The sequence below is a fragment of the Bos indicus x Bos taurus genome, chromosome 9 (assembly GCF_003369695.1).
Source record: "Bos indicus x Bos taurus breed Angus x Brahman F1 hybrid chromosome 9, Bos_hybrid_MaternalHap_v2.0, whole genome shotgun sequence".
NCBI lineage: Eukaryota > Metazoa > Chordata > Mammalia > Artiodactyla > Bovidae > Bos > Bos indicus x Bos taurus.
The window spans coordinates 34,552,965-34,571,091 of NC_040084.1; the positions used below are offsets into that span (position 1 = coordinate 34,552,965).

Below are 18,127 nucleotides of genomic sequence, written 5' to 3' on the forward strand. Positions count from 1 at the left end.
ATTTCCTTATGAGAATGTGATCATAAGCAATGAGTGCTAAGTTAAAGAGAAACTAATACTTTGCCTTTTCAGGAAATGTCTTAGGCATCAAAATCAATACTGAATGTAATATACCAACTCTCATTCTTTCTCCACAAAAACAATCTACTTGTTTGGCTTTGTTTGACTACTGGTGAGTCCAACTAAGTATTTTCTCCTAAAAAAAGTCAGAAGACAAAGGCTCTGCCAAGTTCTCTTTCAGGGTGCTGAGGAAGGAAAGTTTGGGAAAATGAAAATGGGAGACACTGATGTTATTATTGCTTCTTTAAGGAGAAGTGATCACCCTAGAAGACAGGGATTATTTTCCCTTTTTTTTTGAGAAATATTTAAATCCTAGAATAATGGAGAGTCACTTTTCTTTAAGTCTCTTACTCTTTCAGAACCATATCCCATTGAACAGTTTTTAGAATAATTCAAGTACTTTAGAATAATTCATTGACTTCCATTATCATAAAATCCTACTCTCACTATAAATTTGAGTCACTGTGAAGGAAAGAAAGTGAAATATAAAAACTGAAAATGACAGTGTAATTCTGGGCCAGTCCCTCCCTTCATGTTACAAGGTCCATTTCTTCAATAAGAAAATTGTATGTAAAAGAAAGAAACATATTCTTTAATTTTATGTGTGTAAGCATGGAGCAAAATGAAAAAAAAAATGCTTTTGAAACTAGTGAAAAATGAGTATTTCAGCAAGTAAGATGTATTGACATATTGGATTTGGATACTGATGTAGAAGATGGACTTTTTGGAAGGCCACACGTCTTAGTCATCACTATCATCCCACTACTAAACATCAGAAAAATATCTTGCTTTACTTTCACATCTGTCCTGTGAGGGTGGTATACACCCAGTTTAAGGAAGAAGAATCTGAGATTCAAGGAAAACCACATCTGAACTGGAGCTGATACCAACTAGAAGAGCTAGATAAAATAAAAACGTCAGAGTGAAGTCATTGGAGAATTGAAGAAACTACTAAGACCCAAGGACACACAATTCTTGGAAAGGAGAAAGCAGCAGTGAAGTGAGTGAACATTCTGCCACAGCTTTTCCCTTCAGGCACCTGAATTCTGGGTGGAGGCGTGGAAGGGGCAGTTACCAGCAGCAGGAAAACCAGAAGAGATTTTGGCAGTCTTGAGGGGCTACAGAGACAAAAAATTGGGCTGTAGCCTAAAATAGAGGAAGGTGTGGAGAACTGAACTGTGGGCTCAAGCTGCTTGCCAAACTCTGCAAGGAAACGCAGAAATATACCCCTCTGTAAAGCAGAGTGGATTTTTCAGCAGTTTCTTGGTACTGAGAAAACAGGGAGGGATTAAGTTCTGACCTGAGAGAAGAGAGGGTGAATTTACTATTATGAAGAGAGGATGAAATTATTATGAAGTGATGCTCTTTCATGTTAATAATGGATTTTTTTTATCCCCTTCACATTAACAGAGCTAACTCTTAATTTTCTTTTGGTTACCATTAACATGGTACTGGAGAAGTGGGTGGCAGAGGAAGAGATGGTTAGATAGCAACACCCACTCAGTGGACATGAATCTGAGCAAACTCCAGGAAACTGCGAGAGAGGGAAGTCTGGCATGTTGCAGTCCATGGGGTTGCAAAGAGTCAGACACATCTTACTGATTGAACGACAATAAACATGGTATTGTCTCTTTCCATCTTTTGATATTCAAACTTTCTGCATCTTTTTGTCCCCATTTTAATTTTTTTTGGAGTTTTAAAATTATTTTACATAATTAGATCAGTACGTGTATAATTATATTTCTTTTCATAGTTAATATCTTATTAGAGACTATGATATGCATTTTTGGTTTAATAGCTCTCATCCTTTGCCATATATGTTAGAACACTCTACTATGAGATTTATATGCCCTTGGTGTCAGGTCTTAAAATTCTTTCCTTATTCAAACCTCATAGGATTAAAAAAAAATCATTTCTAACTGTAAATACTCACATATTTACAGTTCCCATTTATTCACATGTCCTTTTGTTGCTGTACATTCATTTATTCTTGGGTTTCTCGTCTTCCAATACGGACCGTTTTTACTTTTGCATGGGCAACAATACCCTTTAGTGTCTTCCACAGTGCACGTCTTCTGGAGATACACTTTCTCCATTTCTGTCTGAAACTGAAGTCGCACAGTCGTGTCCGACTCTTTGTGACCCCATGGACTGTAGGCTACCAAGGCTCCTCAGTCCATGGAATTTTCCAGGCAAGAGTACTGGAGTGGGTTGCCATTTCCTTCTCCATGGGATCTTCCTGACCCAGGGATCGAACCCATGTCTCCCGCATTGCAGGCAGACACTTTACCGTTAAGCCCCCAGGGAAGCTCCATTTCTGTCTACACTTTTTTTTATCATTTAATGATATTTTTAATGGGTATAGAATTCTATCAAGGGTGACAATCATTTTCTTCCAGCAATTTAAAGATATCACTTTACGGTCTTTTGGCTTTTGTTTCTCTTTTGTTGAAGTACTCCTTTGAAATCAATCTGTCTTTATTCTCTGACTGCTTTTAGTATTTCTTAATTATGTGGTCTTTAGCAGTTAACTTCGGGATTTCCTTTTATGTACTGTGTTTCAGTTCTTTGGGCTTCTTAAACCTTTGGCTTATTTGTTTTCATCATTTTTGGAAAGTCTATAGCTACTGCTTTTGGCTTATTCTCTCATCGCCTAAGATTCTAATGACAGGAATCTTACTCCTCATTCTATCTCCTGTGTCTCATAGTCCCTCTGCTTGTATCTCCCATGCTTTTTCCTCTTCAGGATTTATTGTGGGTTTTTTTTTTTTTTTTTTGGCTGATTTTCCAGGATACCAGTGCACTTTTCCTGTGGCCACTCTTCTGTTAAACCCATCCATTCAGTTCTTAATTTTGACTTTTTAATAAGAATTTCCATTTTCCCAAGTTTTTATATATCTACCAAATTTCTCATTCCTTTCTTTTCTATCCTTGGTTACTTCTGTTAGTGTAGTCTCATATCCTTGCACACCTGGCTATTTTTTCATTACATGCTGAACACTATATAAATTGTTTTTTTTTTTTTTTAATAATTTGAGTCCTAAAAGATGTTATCTGCCTCAAAAGAAGAATGATTTAAAGTTGAGCTTCAAAGTGTACGTGAAAATGTAATGAGATGAAAGAAAATCTCAGTCACCAAAATCTCTTTAGAGAAAGCATTGTATTGGTCCTGGAGTAAGTGTCTGAATTAACCATTATTAGTCAAAGGTAAGAATAACCTACAGGGTGTAGATGCATACTCAAGAAACAGGAATCACTTGCTAAGTTGTCCTGTATGACTGGGAAGTGAAGGATTTAAAGTTCTCTTTGAAAAGAGAAGGAGAAAGAGATCAGAGAAGGAAAATCCCACAAAGGGCAAGAAAAAGAAGAACCGAGAACAGATGTATTGGATGGTTAAACCATAACCAAAAAAGGTTTGCTGCTGCTGCTGCTGCTGCTGCTAAATCGCTTCAGTCATGTCCGACTCTGTGCGACCCCTGAGACGGCAGCCCACCAGGCTCCCCTGTCCCTGGGACTCTCCAGGCAAGAACACTGGAGTGGGTTGCCATTTCCTTCTCCAATGCATGAAAGTGAAAGTGAAGTCGCTCAGTCGTGTCCAACCCTCAGCAACCCCATGGACTGCAGCCTTCCAGGCTCCTCCATCCATGGGATTTTCCAGGCAAGAACACTGGAGTGGGTTGCCATTTCCTTCTCCAATGCATGAAAGTGAAAAGGGAAAGTGAAGTCGCTCAGTCGTGTCCGACTCTTAGCGATGTCATGGACTGCAGCCTACCAGGCTCTTCCATCCATGGGATTTTCCAGGCAAGAGTACTGGAGTGGGTGCCATTGCCTTCTCCATAAAATATATATATATAAAAAAGCTGAGCTTTAATTCCTGTGAATGCCTACTTCTAATTCATCCTTCAGGGTCTCAAGATGGGTTCAGAGAGTCTATCAGGTCTATCCCTCCTTTGGCAGGTCTTACCACCGCCACCCGCCCCCGCCCCGCCTACACACACACTTTCTACCCCTGTACATTCATGAAACTACAAAAAAAGCCACTCACTCCTTTGGGTGCCTTCTCTTGAGTTAGCAAAGAGGAAGAAAAGCAGGCCCCAAAGTCAGCATCGCCCAACTGGGCCTCCTTAGCATCCTGTCCTGGTAACTTTCCCCTAGCTTTATCCTGTGACTCCAGGCTGATTAAAAAAAAAAAAAGTGCAGCATTTGCAGTTGGTTCCAGCAGACAGGCAAGTCCTAATTACCTCAACTGCCATATCTATATGTTATCCAAGAGAAACCTACATATGTCATGGGAAAATTTTCTTCTTTTAAAGAAAAAAATTTCACTGTTTGCAGATGACATGATACTGTACACGGAAAACCCTAAAGGTAGTATCAGAAAATTACTAGAGCTAATCAGTGAATTTAGCAAAGTTGCAGAATACAAAATCAATACACAGAAATCACTTGCCTTTCTATGAAAAAATCAAAGAGACAATGAAAAAAATCAAAGAGAAATTAAGGAATCAATCCCATTCACCACTGCAACAAAAAGAATCAAATATCTAGGAATAAACTTACCTAAGGAGACAAAAGAATTGTACACAGAAAATTACAAGACACTAATGAAAGAAATCAAAGATGACATAAACAGATGGAGAGAGATTCCATATTCCTGGGGAGGAAGAATCAATACTGTGAAAATGACTATACTACCAAATGCAATCTACAGATTCAATGCAATGCCTATCAAATTGCCAATGGCATTTTTTCAAATTAGAACAAAAAATTTCACAATTCATATGGAAACACAAAAGACTCCGAATAGCCAAAGTTGTCTTGAGAAAGAAGAATGGAGCTGGAGGAATCAACCTTCCTGATTTCAGATTATATTACAAAGCTAGTCATCAAGACAGTATGGTACTGGCACAAAAACAGAAATATAGACCAATGGAACAAGATACAAAGTCCAGAAATAAATCCATGCACCTATGGGTACCTTATTTTTGACAAAGAAGGCAAGAATATAAGAGGGGGCAAAGACAGCCTCTTCAATAAATGGTGCTGGGAAAACTGGACAGCTACATGTAAAAGAATGAAATTACAACACTTCCTAACACCATACACAAAGATAAACTCAAAATGGATTAAAGACATAAATGTAAGACCAGAAACTATAAAACTCTTAAGAGGAAAACCTAGGCAGAACACTTGATGACATAAATCAGAGCAAGCCCCTCTATGGTCCACCTCCTAGAATAATGGAAATAAAAACAAAAGTAAACAAGTAGGACCTGATTAAACTTAAAAGCTTTTGCACAGCAAAGGAAACTGTAAGCAAGGGGAAAAGACAACCCCTGGAATGGGAGAAAATAATAGCAAATGAACAACTTCACTCTGTGTAATAGGTTCTAGGTTCATCTACGTCATTAGAACTGACTCAAATGTGTTTCTTTATGGCTGAATAATATTCCATTGTGTATATGTACCACAACTTCTTTATCCATTCATCTGTTGATGGACATCTAGGTTGCTTCCATGTTCTAGCTATTGTAAACAGTGCTGCAGTGGACACTGGGATACATGTGTCTTTTTCAATTTTAAAACTCTTCCTCAGTCCACAGTAACAGGCAAAGCTCTTAAGTATTTCCCTCTTACCTGCTATTGCTTCAATACTTGGAATTGCAATAGTGCTGTAAGCACTTATTCGCTTACAGGACCATGTATAAACCAAGGAATCTTCTCTGTTTTCCAGTCCGGAAACTGAATCAATAAAAAAAGAGCCCCATTTTTTAGATGATGTATTCAGAGGCTTTGCCTTTGATCCCTGAAACAAGAAACAGAATAATGAAACTGATTAATTAGTGTTCAACCTCATTTTTCCCACCACTAAGTAAATCAAAATAGAAAAACTCTGCAGAAATTTCAGTTGTTTAGCCAGACTATATAAAAAGTAAAACAAAGCTCAGTAGTCCTTTAAGGGCTTCCCCAGTGGCTCAGCAGTAAAGAGTCCAGCTGCCAATGTAGGAGACACAGGTTCGATTCCTGGGTCAGGAAGATCCCCTAAAAAAGGAAATGGCAACCCACTCCAGTACCCTCACCTGGGAAATCCCATGGACAGAAGCCTGGCGGACTACAGTCCATGGGGTTGCGGAAGAGTCAGACACGACTAAACAACAAAGCAGTCCTTTGAAGTACTCTCTCCCGGCTTTGCCTGGGAACGCCTTTCTCAGCCTTTGGGATCTGGTTTGGATACCACCTAGGACGTTTTCCTTGACTTTCCACACTTAGGTGAGATTAGGTCTCCTCCTCCATTTTCTCACACTCTTGAGTTTATTCCTAATACAGTACTTTTCAAACCATCTTGTAATTATCATACTATTTACTTTTTGCCCTGGACAGATTATGAACTATATAAGGTGAAGAACTATCTCATGTATTAGTTTATCGCTAGGGCCTAGTGCCTAGGACATAGCAGGCACAGGAAAAATGTAGACTAAATAAAAGACTTATTCAAGAAATACTTCTCAGTGTTTTATAGATGCCGTATAAAATTAAGAATGAAAAAAAAATCCCATCACACCCATATAATTTGAATTATAAAATTTGTCATACTTTCTGGATGAAAACTTTGTTTTAGAGCATCAGAGAGTCCCCAATATGCCTTTAGATTCATGATTCTTTGTGCTGGAACTCAATTTGTGAAGTAAGATGAAAATACATGTTTTTCAGATGATGCTGTTGTTTAGAAATTCCTTACCAAGAATCTATTTGGATTTCACCAAACATACTAAGCAGTATGGAATACAAATATCTGTGCTTCTGTATATACATTTAAGGTGTATTTAAATATAATTTCTCAAGGTGTAAAGAGAAGCTTATAGTGTAACTTTTATTTGGCTCATTGTCTTTGTCTAATGAGACTAAGAAGAGATGACTCACATTGCACAGACTATATGTGGATAATGGTTCTACCAACACTGAGTTTTGGTAATCTGGGCTGCATGTTATTCCTCTGAAAAGAGGAAAGCAGACTTGTTTACCCTTTCTGGTTCAACGTATTATGGATGCTGTTACTGTCTAAATGTTCATGTCCTTCCAAAATTTGTACGTCGAAATTCTAATCCTCAAGATGATGTAATTATGAGGTGAGGCCTTGAAGAGGCACTTAGGTCATGAAGGTGAAGCCCTCATGAATGAGGTTAGTGTTCTTATAAACGAGATCCCAGAAAGCCCATTATGTAATGTTGTGTTTGTAATGAATTAGCAAGGAAAGGGGTCTATGGCAGAAGATGGAGCTACTGTTTACATAATGCTGAAGGAAACATTCCCACCATGTCTTCACTTTCTTTTCATTGTCTGTGCATTCTCAAATCATTGTAAAGAAACCAAATTTCCTTTACATTGTAGAGAAACCAAATTTCTCTTTAAGGGAAACTTCCTCCACAATCCCTCAAGTTAGAGGGTCCACCTCCTGGAAGGTTATTTTAAAACTCTTCTTAACTCAGTCCACAGAGCTATATAGTTCACAGAGTTCCCAGTGTCACGCTGAACACTAAATGTTACTCAGTGGAAACCTCATAGAAACCTGACTCCTTTCTTCTAACATAGTAGTCTTTATTTCTTAGAACACTTTTAGGTTTACAGATAAACAGGGCAGATAGTATGGAGACTTCTTAAATATGTTGCCTCTGGTCCACCCCTAACACGATCTCTCCTGTTATTAACAATTTGTATTAATTAGTGTGTTATGTTTGTTACAACTGTGCTCCATTTATTCATCCCCTTCCCCTCTGAGCCCTGGGGCATTCACTGGTCTCTTCCCTGTCCCTATACTTCTGTCTTTTCCAGAATGTCACACAGTGGCATACAGTATGCAGCCTTTTCAGACTAGCTTCTTTCACTTCTTTCACCTTAACATGCACTTTAGGTTCCTCCACGTTTTTCCATGGCTTGATAGTTTCTATTGGTATTTTTTGATTTGATCTTTGGTTTTTGACTTTTTAGATTCTTCCACTGGAATGAATTTAGAAGAATGCATAGTGCATTTTATTTTCTGATCTTTTTTTCCTGCTTATTTTTGCTTTTATATATGACTTTCCCTTTCTAGATTGATGACATACTTTATTTTCGTTCCCTCAAAGTTCATTGGGGGTGGCTCAGGAGTAAGTTTATGGGAGCTACCAATTTCCGAAATTAGACCCATGGAAAGAGAGCACAAGGGCTTTCATGGCTAAGCCAAAGAGACAGAGTGTAACTACAGCACGTCAGGATCTGGCTGCCTTGTCATCAGCCAAAGCACAGCCATGGTGCCACAGCTCTGGACGAAAGCAGGGAGCCCAGAAGACAGACAGATGGTCAATGGCATTATCTCGGCATCATTGAAAAACTACCCACAAGATCAACTGCAGAGTTGAGAGGGCATGAAGATTACAGTTAAGTGCCAACAGACTTCATTGCTCGTGGCAGAAACAAGCACTTTCTAAGATATAACAAACACAAAGGTCTTCTTTTAAGGAAAAAACTAAAGGAGACTCTTACCTCATATTTTCCTTTTTTCTCTTCAGGTTCTGATTCCTCAGGCTTCCCATCTTTGTCCCCTCGGAGCTCTTCGAGGATAAGGACTGTCTCCCAATTACTATAATGACAGGCTGGAAAAATATCTGAATGCATGCTGTCACCAAAGTAAACAACCTGTAAGTCAGACAGCAAATTTTGTCTGAGACATGAGGACTGTGAAGGGGCGTGGTGGTCATTTTACAAAAGGCACAAGAAAATTCCTTAACAGCTATCAAAGAGTAAGTCATGTAAAAGCTGCATAAACATCTTAAATTTCCTTGGATAACTTCACAAGTGACCATTGACTTGTTCCATTTGATTCACAGGGTGTCAGGTTTAAGAAATTACACAATTCATTTGCATGCAGAAGAGCAGAAGATAAGTGAACTTAATTCAAATTTCTGAAATGAAAATGAAAGAGCCCCAGTGTTTACAGTTAAACCTTCCCCTGGAATTGAAGAGCTGGTGACATACTGGAGACAGCCTGTTACAGAGGATTAGATTAGCAAGAACACTCACAACAGAGCCAATTTACCAAAGTTTATAGGCCCCACTCACACCTGCTGAAACAGCATCTCTGAGAGTGGGTGGGCGAGGCAGGTGGACTCCAGGAAGCTTCCCAGGTACTCTGAGGTATTCTGAGGCAAAGCTTACAGATGAGGAAACCAGGTTAAGAGCATATGAGGTAGAACCTCCAAGTCAGGAGGCCCCGGGGGCTTTGCCAGTGTGGGAGCCAGTGGATCAAGGCTCAGTGATGGACTGACCCATCCTCTCATGGGGCTTGTGGCAAACATTTTTTAGAAGGAAGTGTCCTGCTATTAAAAATATACCAATGTCCAACATCAACAATATGACAGGATGTTAAAAGCTAATGTGTCTTTAGTCTGTAGTATAATCAGTTATTGCTGGTTTCACATATAAAAAGGTCCTTGATGGGCAGTTAGCAGGGTAACATTCCTCAGGTAACCCACACACTATTCTAGGTCTGTGTTCCTGCTTGGAATATTTGCTTTTCTTTGTCAGAGATAAAAATGTACATCAAAGGAAAGACTTATTTAAGCAGAAGAGACAGGCAAGGAGGTTGGCAGATAGTTATGCGGAATGCATTTAGAGTTACGGTTTTAGTTGACAAAGGTTTCTCTCTCCAAGTGGGCCACAAAGACTCCACCCCAATGATAAAATACCTTGGGTTCAGGCTTGCCAGTCATTTTCTTCAGAAGTTCATAAAGGTGGACAGCGTTCCCTTGGGAGTACCAGCCAGGTTTATCCAGAAATGGCAGTGCCTCGCGCTCCTCGTCATTCTCTGAGAACACAGGTCAACAATCATACGTTTTCATCGAGTGGCAGCACTCATCTGGACAGACCACGCTTTGCATGGCTGAAGGACATGTGTAAGAAGGAACCACGTGGGGATGGCAGCCAGCATTCAGCAATCACCTATACGTCATGAGCATTTAGTTGACATAGAGACATATTTTTTAAAAGAATTTTTTAAGAGCAGTTTTAAGTTCACACAAAACTGAGAGAAAGGTACAGAGATATCCCATATACCCTCTGCCCTCACAAAGGCACAGCCTCCCCCATTACTGGTGATAATAAAACAGTCCAACATATAATAATGGAAGATGAATTTCCACACAACCTCAGTTATTCTGAACAAGAAATTCTAAAATCACAATTACAGATAATTAAAGCCACATCACAGCTAAAGGTCAAAAGATATTCAGGCCTATTTGGCTGACATTTCAGCAGCCATTTTTTAATTCTTTTATACAATCAAATTAAAACCCTATTATTCTCTAAAGAATAGGTCAAAAATAAGCCATGTTTAGCCTAACATTAAGAGTCTAAGAATCATCATCATATTCCTGGAGAAACATGGTGGAAACCAATTATTTCTCATGTCTGTCTGTCTTTACTTAGTACAGAATGTCTTGCCATGTAAATAATCGGGGTTTATGGCAACTGGAAAATGATTAACTTACACAATTATTTTTGAAAGCAAACCTACATCTGATATGTAGAGGCTCCCTGCGTAGGAAACGTTGGAAAGGGAAGCTTTCTATTGCTTAATAAAAAAATACAAATCTATAGAATCATGATTTCTCAGATACTGGGACTCAATTATTAACAAAAAAGAAAATTTCTTCTTTATACAAAAACTAAAACAAAAAACTCACTTTACACAAATATATCCCTTCCCTTCCCTGTTTTCAGCCCCCAGACTGGAAGCTGCTCTGTAGGGTCCTATCCACGCAGGGCAACGTGGAGGGCTTAGAACGTTCGTAACTGGGAAGCTGTGGGACTGAGAAAACCATTAACTCCAGCAGCAGACAGCCAAGGTGGCTTATGAAAGCATCAGAGCTGAAGCAGAAGCATACAGTCCAAGGGAGCACACTCAAGGAAGTTTCAAGCAACATCTTCATAAACCCAAATACAATACTTAAACATTTCTTCTCATGCTCTATGGGAAGCACCACCCTCCCTTTCTGTGTCTCCATGACAATGGCTGACATCAGTCCCCTGCAACTGCCTCCCTGTGGGCACTCTAAGGTGGCCTCCCAGTTTACTCGGTGTCACCAGGCAGTCACTGCCACCTTGACAGGGAACACGGCCTGTAATCTCGTCCCACGCATTCACCGACTTGCTTATGTGTTTGTGTTTGTAACCTCATGAGGGGAAAGGACACTTATCATCTCTTTAATTCCCGTCATTGCATCTAACATGAAATTTTGCACATGGCTGTCAGCCAACAGGGTATTTATCAAGTGAATGAATAAATCTTAAGCAGGAGAGGAAAGACACAAACTGTGAACTCACCAAGCGTCCGGAAAGGCCTCTGACTTGGTAAATGAGAGAAGAAGCCAGGCTTCAATGCATTTGTAATCACAATGTCAAAAAGATCTTCAAAATCATTCCTACAAAGCAGTGATATTTTTCATAAGTTTATTTTAAGGAATTAGAAAAGGTCCATAAAAAACAGAACTTAATCTTTGTCTATCTGACCACAGCATCATTTCTTATTTTTTGATTAAGAAAAAAATAAGAAAGGAAATAGAAGGTGGTCGAGCACTAATTATCCAGACACCACCCTGAAGTATACACATAAGGGGAAAAAAAGCACATTAACTCATTAACTCTAGGTGCTAAGCTGACTTTCTCACTATGGCAACAGTTATAAATTCGACAGTTCTAACATCTATGTATTCACACACTATGTTTTCAAATTTAGGGCCTGAAATTTGTTTGAATTTATTAGCATCAAGAGTTATTAATAATTTTGTGTATCTCATGGGTCTTACCAAAAGCCAGCATTGTATTGAGTCAGGAGACATCTTTCAGAGAGTGTTAAAAAATCAGGGTAGTCTTATAATATGGTTATTTTTGTATAATAATACAAATGTTTTTTTTAGTCTGTATTTAATACTACACTAAGGATTATTTGGGACAGCAAAGGGAAGATAATTTTTGTTCCTGACAGACTCACTATTACATTGGGGAGACAATATTTACTCAACATTTCAGAATACTTTTATAACAGCAGAACTGTACTACAGAGGAATTCAGATATGGAGAAAAATTCTGGTAACCTACAATGAATGTAGGTCACCAATGAAAAAAAATACTCCCGAGTGTTTACTCTGAAGCATGGTCCTGGTACCAGGACACAAATGTTCTATAGAAGGCATTTACTTCCCAAGGCACCTGGGACTGCAGCCTTAACTCACTTCAAGGATCCCATCCCTTAATATTAATAAGAAAGCAGAAAACCACCAACAGACTGTAACTGTACCACAGGTCAGTCTGAACCTACATGTGCTGAAAAACATGGGAATTAGGAAACTAAACCAGTCAGCAAGGGGTCAGTCTGGAGGCTAAATTTTGCTTAATACTCACAGCAATTCAGTACAGTGTCTGATAAAATTTGAGGAAACATTAGGGCAAATCTAACAGCCAATTTCAGAATCTAGATCTGACCATGGATATTCCCAATATGGATGCCATAAATGAGTATTAATGCTTACTAAAATTTATCAACTACTCTGCCTAATACTTTAACCTGTATTATGCTATTTAAATTTCCCCTAACACCTATGAGGTATTGCTGTTGTTCAGTAGCTAAGTCATGTCCAACTTTCTGCAACCCCATGGACTACAGCATGCCAGGCTTCCTTGTTCTCCACTATCTCCTGGAGTTTGCTCACTGTCCCATTTTTAAGAAGATGAAATGAAGGTTCAGAGAGGTTACAGAACCTACCCTGGGTTACAAAGTAAGTTGCAAGGCAGGGCTTGTGCCCACATCTGCCTTGAGTCTACACATTTATACTGTCTCGATGTTCATGGATGTCAACCCCACACCTGGATGGGTAAATGGTGAAGTGCCTGGCTCAACAGGGAAATTGCTGCAGGGGGGCTGTATTCCAGGTGAGTGTCAGGGAGCATAATCTGTAACTCAGTGTCCCTCAAGAATCACCCAGCAGCGTGTTGTTCAGCCTCCATATGTTGGAATTTTTAATAGTTTTTCTCCTCTAATTGAGATCTAATCTTACTGCATTGTGGTCAGAAAAGACGCTTGGAATGATTTCTATTTTTTTGAATTTACCAAGGCTAGCTTTATGGCCCAGGATGTGATCTATCCTGGAGAAGGTTCCATGTGCGCTTGAGAAAAAGGTGAAATTCATTGTATTGGGATGAAATGTCCTATAGATATCAATTAGGTCTAACTGGTCTATTGTACTGTTTAAAGTTTGTGTTTCCTTGTTAATTTTCTGTTTAGTTGATCTATCCATAGGTGTAAGTGGGGTATTAAAGTCTCCCACTATTATTTTGTTATTGTTAATTTTTCCTTTCATACTTGTTAGCATTTGTCTTACGTACTGTGGTGCTCCCGTGTTGGGTGCATATATATTTATAATTGTTATATCTTCTTCTTGGATTGATCCTTTGATCATTATGTAGTGACCTTCTTTGTCTCTTTTCACAGCCTTTGTTTTAAAGTCTATTTTATCTGATATGAGTATTGCTACTCCTGCTTTCTTTTGGTCCCTATTTGCATGGAAAATCTTTTTCCAGCCCTTCACTTTCAGTCTGTATGTGTCCCCTGTTTTGAGGTGGGTCTCCTGTAGACAACATATGTAGGGGTCTTGTTTTTGTATCCATTCAGCCAGTCTTTGTCTTTTGGTTGGGGCATTCAACCCATTTACGTTTAAGGTAATTACTGATAAGTATGATCCCGTTGCCATTTACTTTATTGTTTGGGGTTCGAATTTATACACCATTTTTGTGTTTCCTGTCTAGAGAATATCCTTTGGTATTTGTTGGAGAGCTGGTTTGGTGGTGCAGAATTCTCTCAGCTTTTGCATGTCTGAGAAGCTTTTGATTTCTCCTTCATACTTGAATGAAATCCTTGCTGGGTACAATAATCTGGGCTGTAGGTTATTTTCTTTCATCATTTTAAGTATGTCTTGCCATTCCCTCCTGGCTTGAAGAGTTTCAGGCTTGAAAGATCAGCCGTTATCCTTATGGGAATTCCCTTGTGTGTTATTTGTTGTTTTTCCCTTGCTGCTTTTAATATTTGTTCTTTGTGTTTGATCTTTGTTAATTTGATTAATATGTGTCTTGGGGTGTTTCGCCTTGGGTTTATCCTGTTTGGGATTCTCTGGGTTTCTTGGACTTGGGTGATTATTTCCTTCCCCAGTTTAGGGAAGTTTTCAACTATTATCAAATACAATACAAAATAGTTTCAACTATTATCAAATACAATATAAAAAACCTCGAATAGCCAAAGTGATCTTGAGAAAGAAAAATGGAACTGGAGGAATCAACCTACCTGACTTCAGGCTCTACTACAAAGCCACAGTTATCAAGACAGTATGGTACTGGCACAAAGACAGAAATATAGATCAATGGAACAAAATAGAAAGCCCAGAGATAAATCCACGCACATATGGACACCTTATCTTTGACAAAGGAGGCAAGAATATACAATGGATTAAAGACAATCTCTTTAACAAGTGGTGCTGGGAAATCTGGTCAACCACTTGTAAAAGAATGAAACTAGAACACTTTCTAACACCATATACAAAAATAAGCTCAAAATGGATTAAAGATCTCAACGTAAGACCAGAAACTATAAAACTCCTAGAGGAGAACATAGGCAAAACACTCTCTGACATACATCACAGAAGGATCCTCTATGACCCACCTCCCAGAATATTGGAAATAAAAGCAAAAATAAACAAATGGGACCTAATTAAACTTAAAAGCTTCTGCACATCAAAGGAAACTATTAGCAAGGTGAAAAGACAGCCTTCAGAATGGGAGAAAATAATAGCAAATGAAGCAACCGACAAACAATTAATCTCAAAAATATACAAGCAACTCCTACAGCTCAACTCCAGAAAAATAAATGACCCAATCCAAAAATGGGCCAAAGACCTAAAAAGACATTTCTCCAAAGAAGACATACAGATGGCTAACAAACACATGAAAAGATGCTCAACATCACTCATTATCAGAGAAATGCAAATCAAAACCACTATGAGGTACCATTTCACACCAGTCAGAATGGCTGCGATCCAAAAGTCTACAAATAATAAATGCTGGAGAGGGTGTGGAGAAAAGGGAACCCTCTTACACTGTTGGTGGGAATGCAAACTAGTACAGCCACTATGGAGAACAGTGTGGAGATTCCTTAAAAAACTGGAAATAGAACTGCCTTATGATCCAGCAATCCCACTGCTGGGCATACACACTGAGGAAACCAGAAGGGAAAGAGACACGTGTACCCCAATGTTCATCGCAGCACTGTTTATAATAGCCAGGACATGGAAGCAACCTAGATGTCCATCAGCAGATGAATGGATAAGCAAGCTGTGGTACATATACACAATGGAGTATTACTCAGCCATTAAAAAGAATACATTTGAATCAGTTCTAATGAGGTGGATGAAACTGGAGCCTATTATACAGAGTGAAGTAAGCCAGAAGGAAAAACACCAATACAGTATACTAACGCATATATATGGAATTTAGAAAGATGGTAACGATAACCCTGTATACGAGACAGCAAAAGAGACACTGATGTATAGAACAGTCTTATGGACTCTGTGGGAGAGGGAGAGGGTGGGAAGATTTGGGAGAATGGCATTGAAACATGTAAAATATCATGTATGAAACGAGATGCCAGTCCAGGTTCAATGCACGATACTGGATGCTTGGGGCTGGTGCACTGGGACGACCCAGAGGGATGGTATGGGGAGGGAGGAGGGTTCAGGATGGGGAACACATGTATACCTGTGGTGGATTCATTTTGATATTTGGCAAAACTAATTAAAAAAAAAAAAAGAAAAGAAAAAAAAAAAAACATTAAAAAAAAAAAAGAATCACCCAAAGCTGAGAAACCAGAGACATGGAGGATGCCTGAAGGACTTGTGGTCTGTCCCCAATATTTTCCAGAAAATCTAAAGTCCATCAGCTGTGAGCATACTGGGCCTGGCAAGACTGCTTTGCTGAAATGTACGTGGGGTATCTTGCTGTCAGCAGATGTTGAGGGCTGTTACAAGAAACAACCACGTGTCACTCAGTATTGTTTAATATAATGACATGGTCATGGCTGAACACTTAAAAAGGGCACTGGTCTAATCTGTTATCAGGATTTTATAAGACCATGAAAACAAAATGACTGACCACTTACCCAAGGATATACTGGCAGAGGAGTCTACAGTAATCACTGTGAGAACTGGTAATTAACATAAGGATTTTGCCAGCATTCTTTAGCTGTCGAAGCCACTTTTTTACTGATTCCGGACAAGTGTGTAAATATTTGCCTGGATCTCTTTTTATTTCTGGAAAATATATTCCACAGTTTTCTGAAAAATAAAAATATCACAGAGATTAAAATTTTTTTTTGATTCAGTGTATTCTCAAATAAGTTCATCTCTCTCAAATTATAAAATTAAAAGGATAAAAACTATGTTCAAACAATCTAGCAACAATGCCATTACTAACTTCTTGAATATTTACTGTTCTTTAGTTAAAAACATGATGACTGAAAATGTCAGTTGAAAACATTTTCTAGTTGTTTGACAAGTATTAAAACAGATAACATAATAAACAAAATATATCAGCACTTTCAAATCAGAGAAAAACTTACTGTATTTGAAATGTCAATAAATATTCTTTCAATCATTCAACAAATACTTGCTGAATTCAGAAAACAAACAAATACATTTTCAGATAATGCAGCAGGAACACACCTTGGCATGAAGCAGTGGAGAAAGGAGCTGTTTCAGGTTCTGTTTCAGACGGAACTGAGACTAGATGTCCTGGGTCTGTTACAGCCCTTGGGAGGCTGTGATATTAAATGGAAAAACAAGCCAGAAAAGGCAGGAAGGCAGTGTGACTGACAGAAGCTGAAGAACCTGAGTCACTGAGCTAGCCCAGCTCTGTTCCTCTGGGTCTATAAAGAGTCCAGGGGGTCAGCCTGAGCTCTGAGGCAGCTGGTGCCAACATTTCCAGAAGTCCTGGTCAGACGCACCCAGTGTTTGATACGGAGCCTTCAGAGTTATGCGTGCTTAGGCAGACAATGCAGGCTTGGTTGAAATGCGATTAGATTCATACAGCACTTTAGAGATACAGGTTTTGGGGGCGTGATAGCACTGGTAAGCACAGAAAGAGAACCTGAGTTCTTACTTTCCTTAACTGCTAGAGAAAAGACACGTGCATAGACAAAACAAGAAGTGAAAGAGCTTGTGCTGAATGATAAAATTCTGCAACAGACAGAGTCTATACATCTGTAATTCTGTTCAGTGTCATGCACTTAAAATAAGGGAAATGAAGTTTTACTTCAAGAACGTCAGGACAAGAAAGAAGAGTCTCTAGGGGGGAAAAAAAAAGAAACAAACAACAAAACCAGAAATGGCACCAAATACTGTTATCTGACTGCCCAAATCCACTCTCCCTCTTCTTTGCTGGAGAGCACTCTAATTGTGTTGGAGGTTTCTGAGGGGCTGGGTGCTTACAGAGGGTGGGTCTCTCTACCAGTCCAACCTAACAGGGTAATTCCTTCCCATGTCCTGGTCATGTGAAACAACCCAATTTAGCAATAGCTTAACCATTAAGGATATCTATTATTTGCAGCCTACAACATCTTTCTTCAGAAAATAATACACTGTAAGAATTATTCATAATCAGACCAAAATATTACTTAACAAAAGAATGAATGTTGTAAAATGAGAAAAACAGCTCTCAGAGTGCCAAGAACAACAAAAACAAACTTCGTGCCCTCATATTCTGCCCTACAAAGAACATGTGTTCTTGGATCTCTTAATATCCCAGAAGCTATGTAATGGGCCTTGAAAAAATTAAAATATATCTTCTGTTTTTCAGGGATGAGAAGGTACTAGTAAGAAAGGACTAACTTAAGAAAGAAAAAATAATATATTTAAATAGCTAAAAACAGAATAGTTTGATGAGTAATGATCAGAGCAATGGCAGAAGCTGTGTCTCCCAGAATTTACCTGAGGCA

At 38.8% G+C, this 18,127-nt stretch overlaps 1 protein-coding gene across 2 annotated transcripts in view; it reads right to left on the bottom strand.

The window, feature by feature from the left end:
- The window catches only part of NT5DC1 (5'-nucleotidase domain containing 1), a 112,315-nt gene that overhangs the window by 5,243 nt on the left and 88,945 nt on the right, over nucleotides 1–18,127 (bottom strand). For both annotated transcript variants that reach the window (XM_027551160.1, XM_027551159.1), the window contains exons 7-11: nucleotides 16,295–16,469; nucleotides 11,419–11,516; nucleotides 9,783–9,901; nucleotides 8,581–8,733; nucleotides 5,698–5,866 (exon numbers count right to left, since the gene is read on the bottom strand). In XM_027551160.1, the coding sequence (XP_027406961.1) occupies nucleotides 5,698–5,866; nucleotides 8,581–8,733; nucleotides 9,783–9,901; nucleotides 11,419–11,516; nucleotides 16,295–16,469 (714 nt within the window). The remainder of the gene's footprint in view (nucleotides 1–5,697; nucleotides 5,867–8,580; nucleotides 8,734–9,782; nucleotides 9,902–11,418; nucleotides 11,517–16,294; nucleotides 16,470–18,127) is intronic.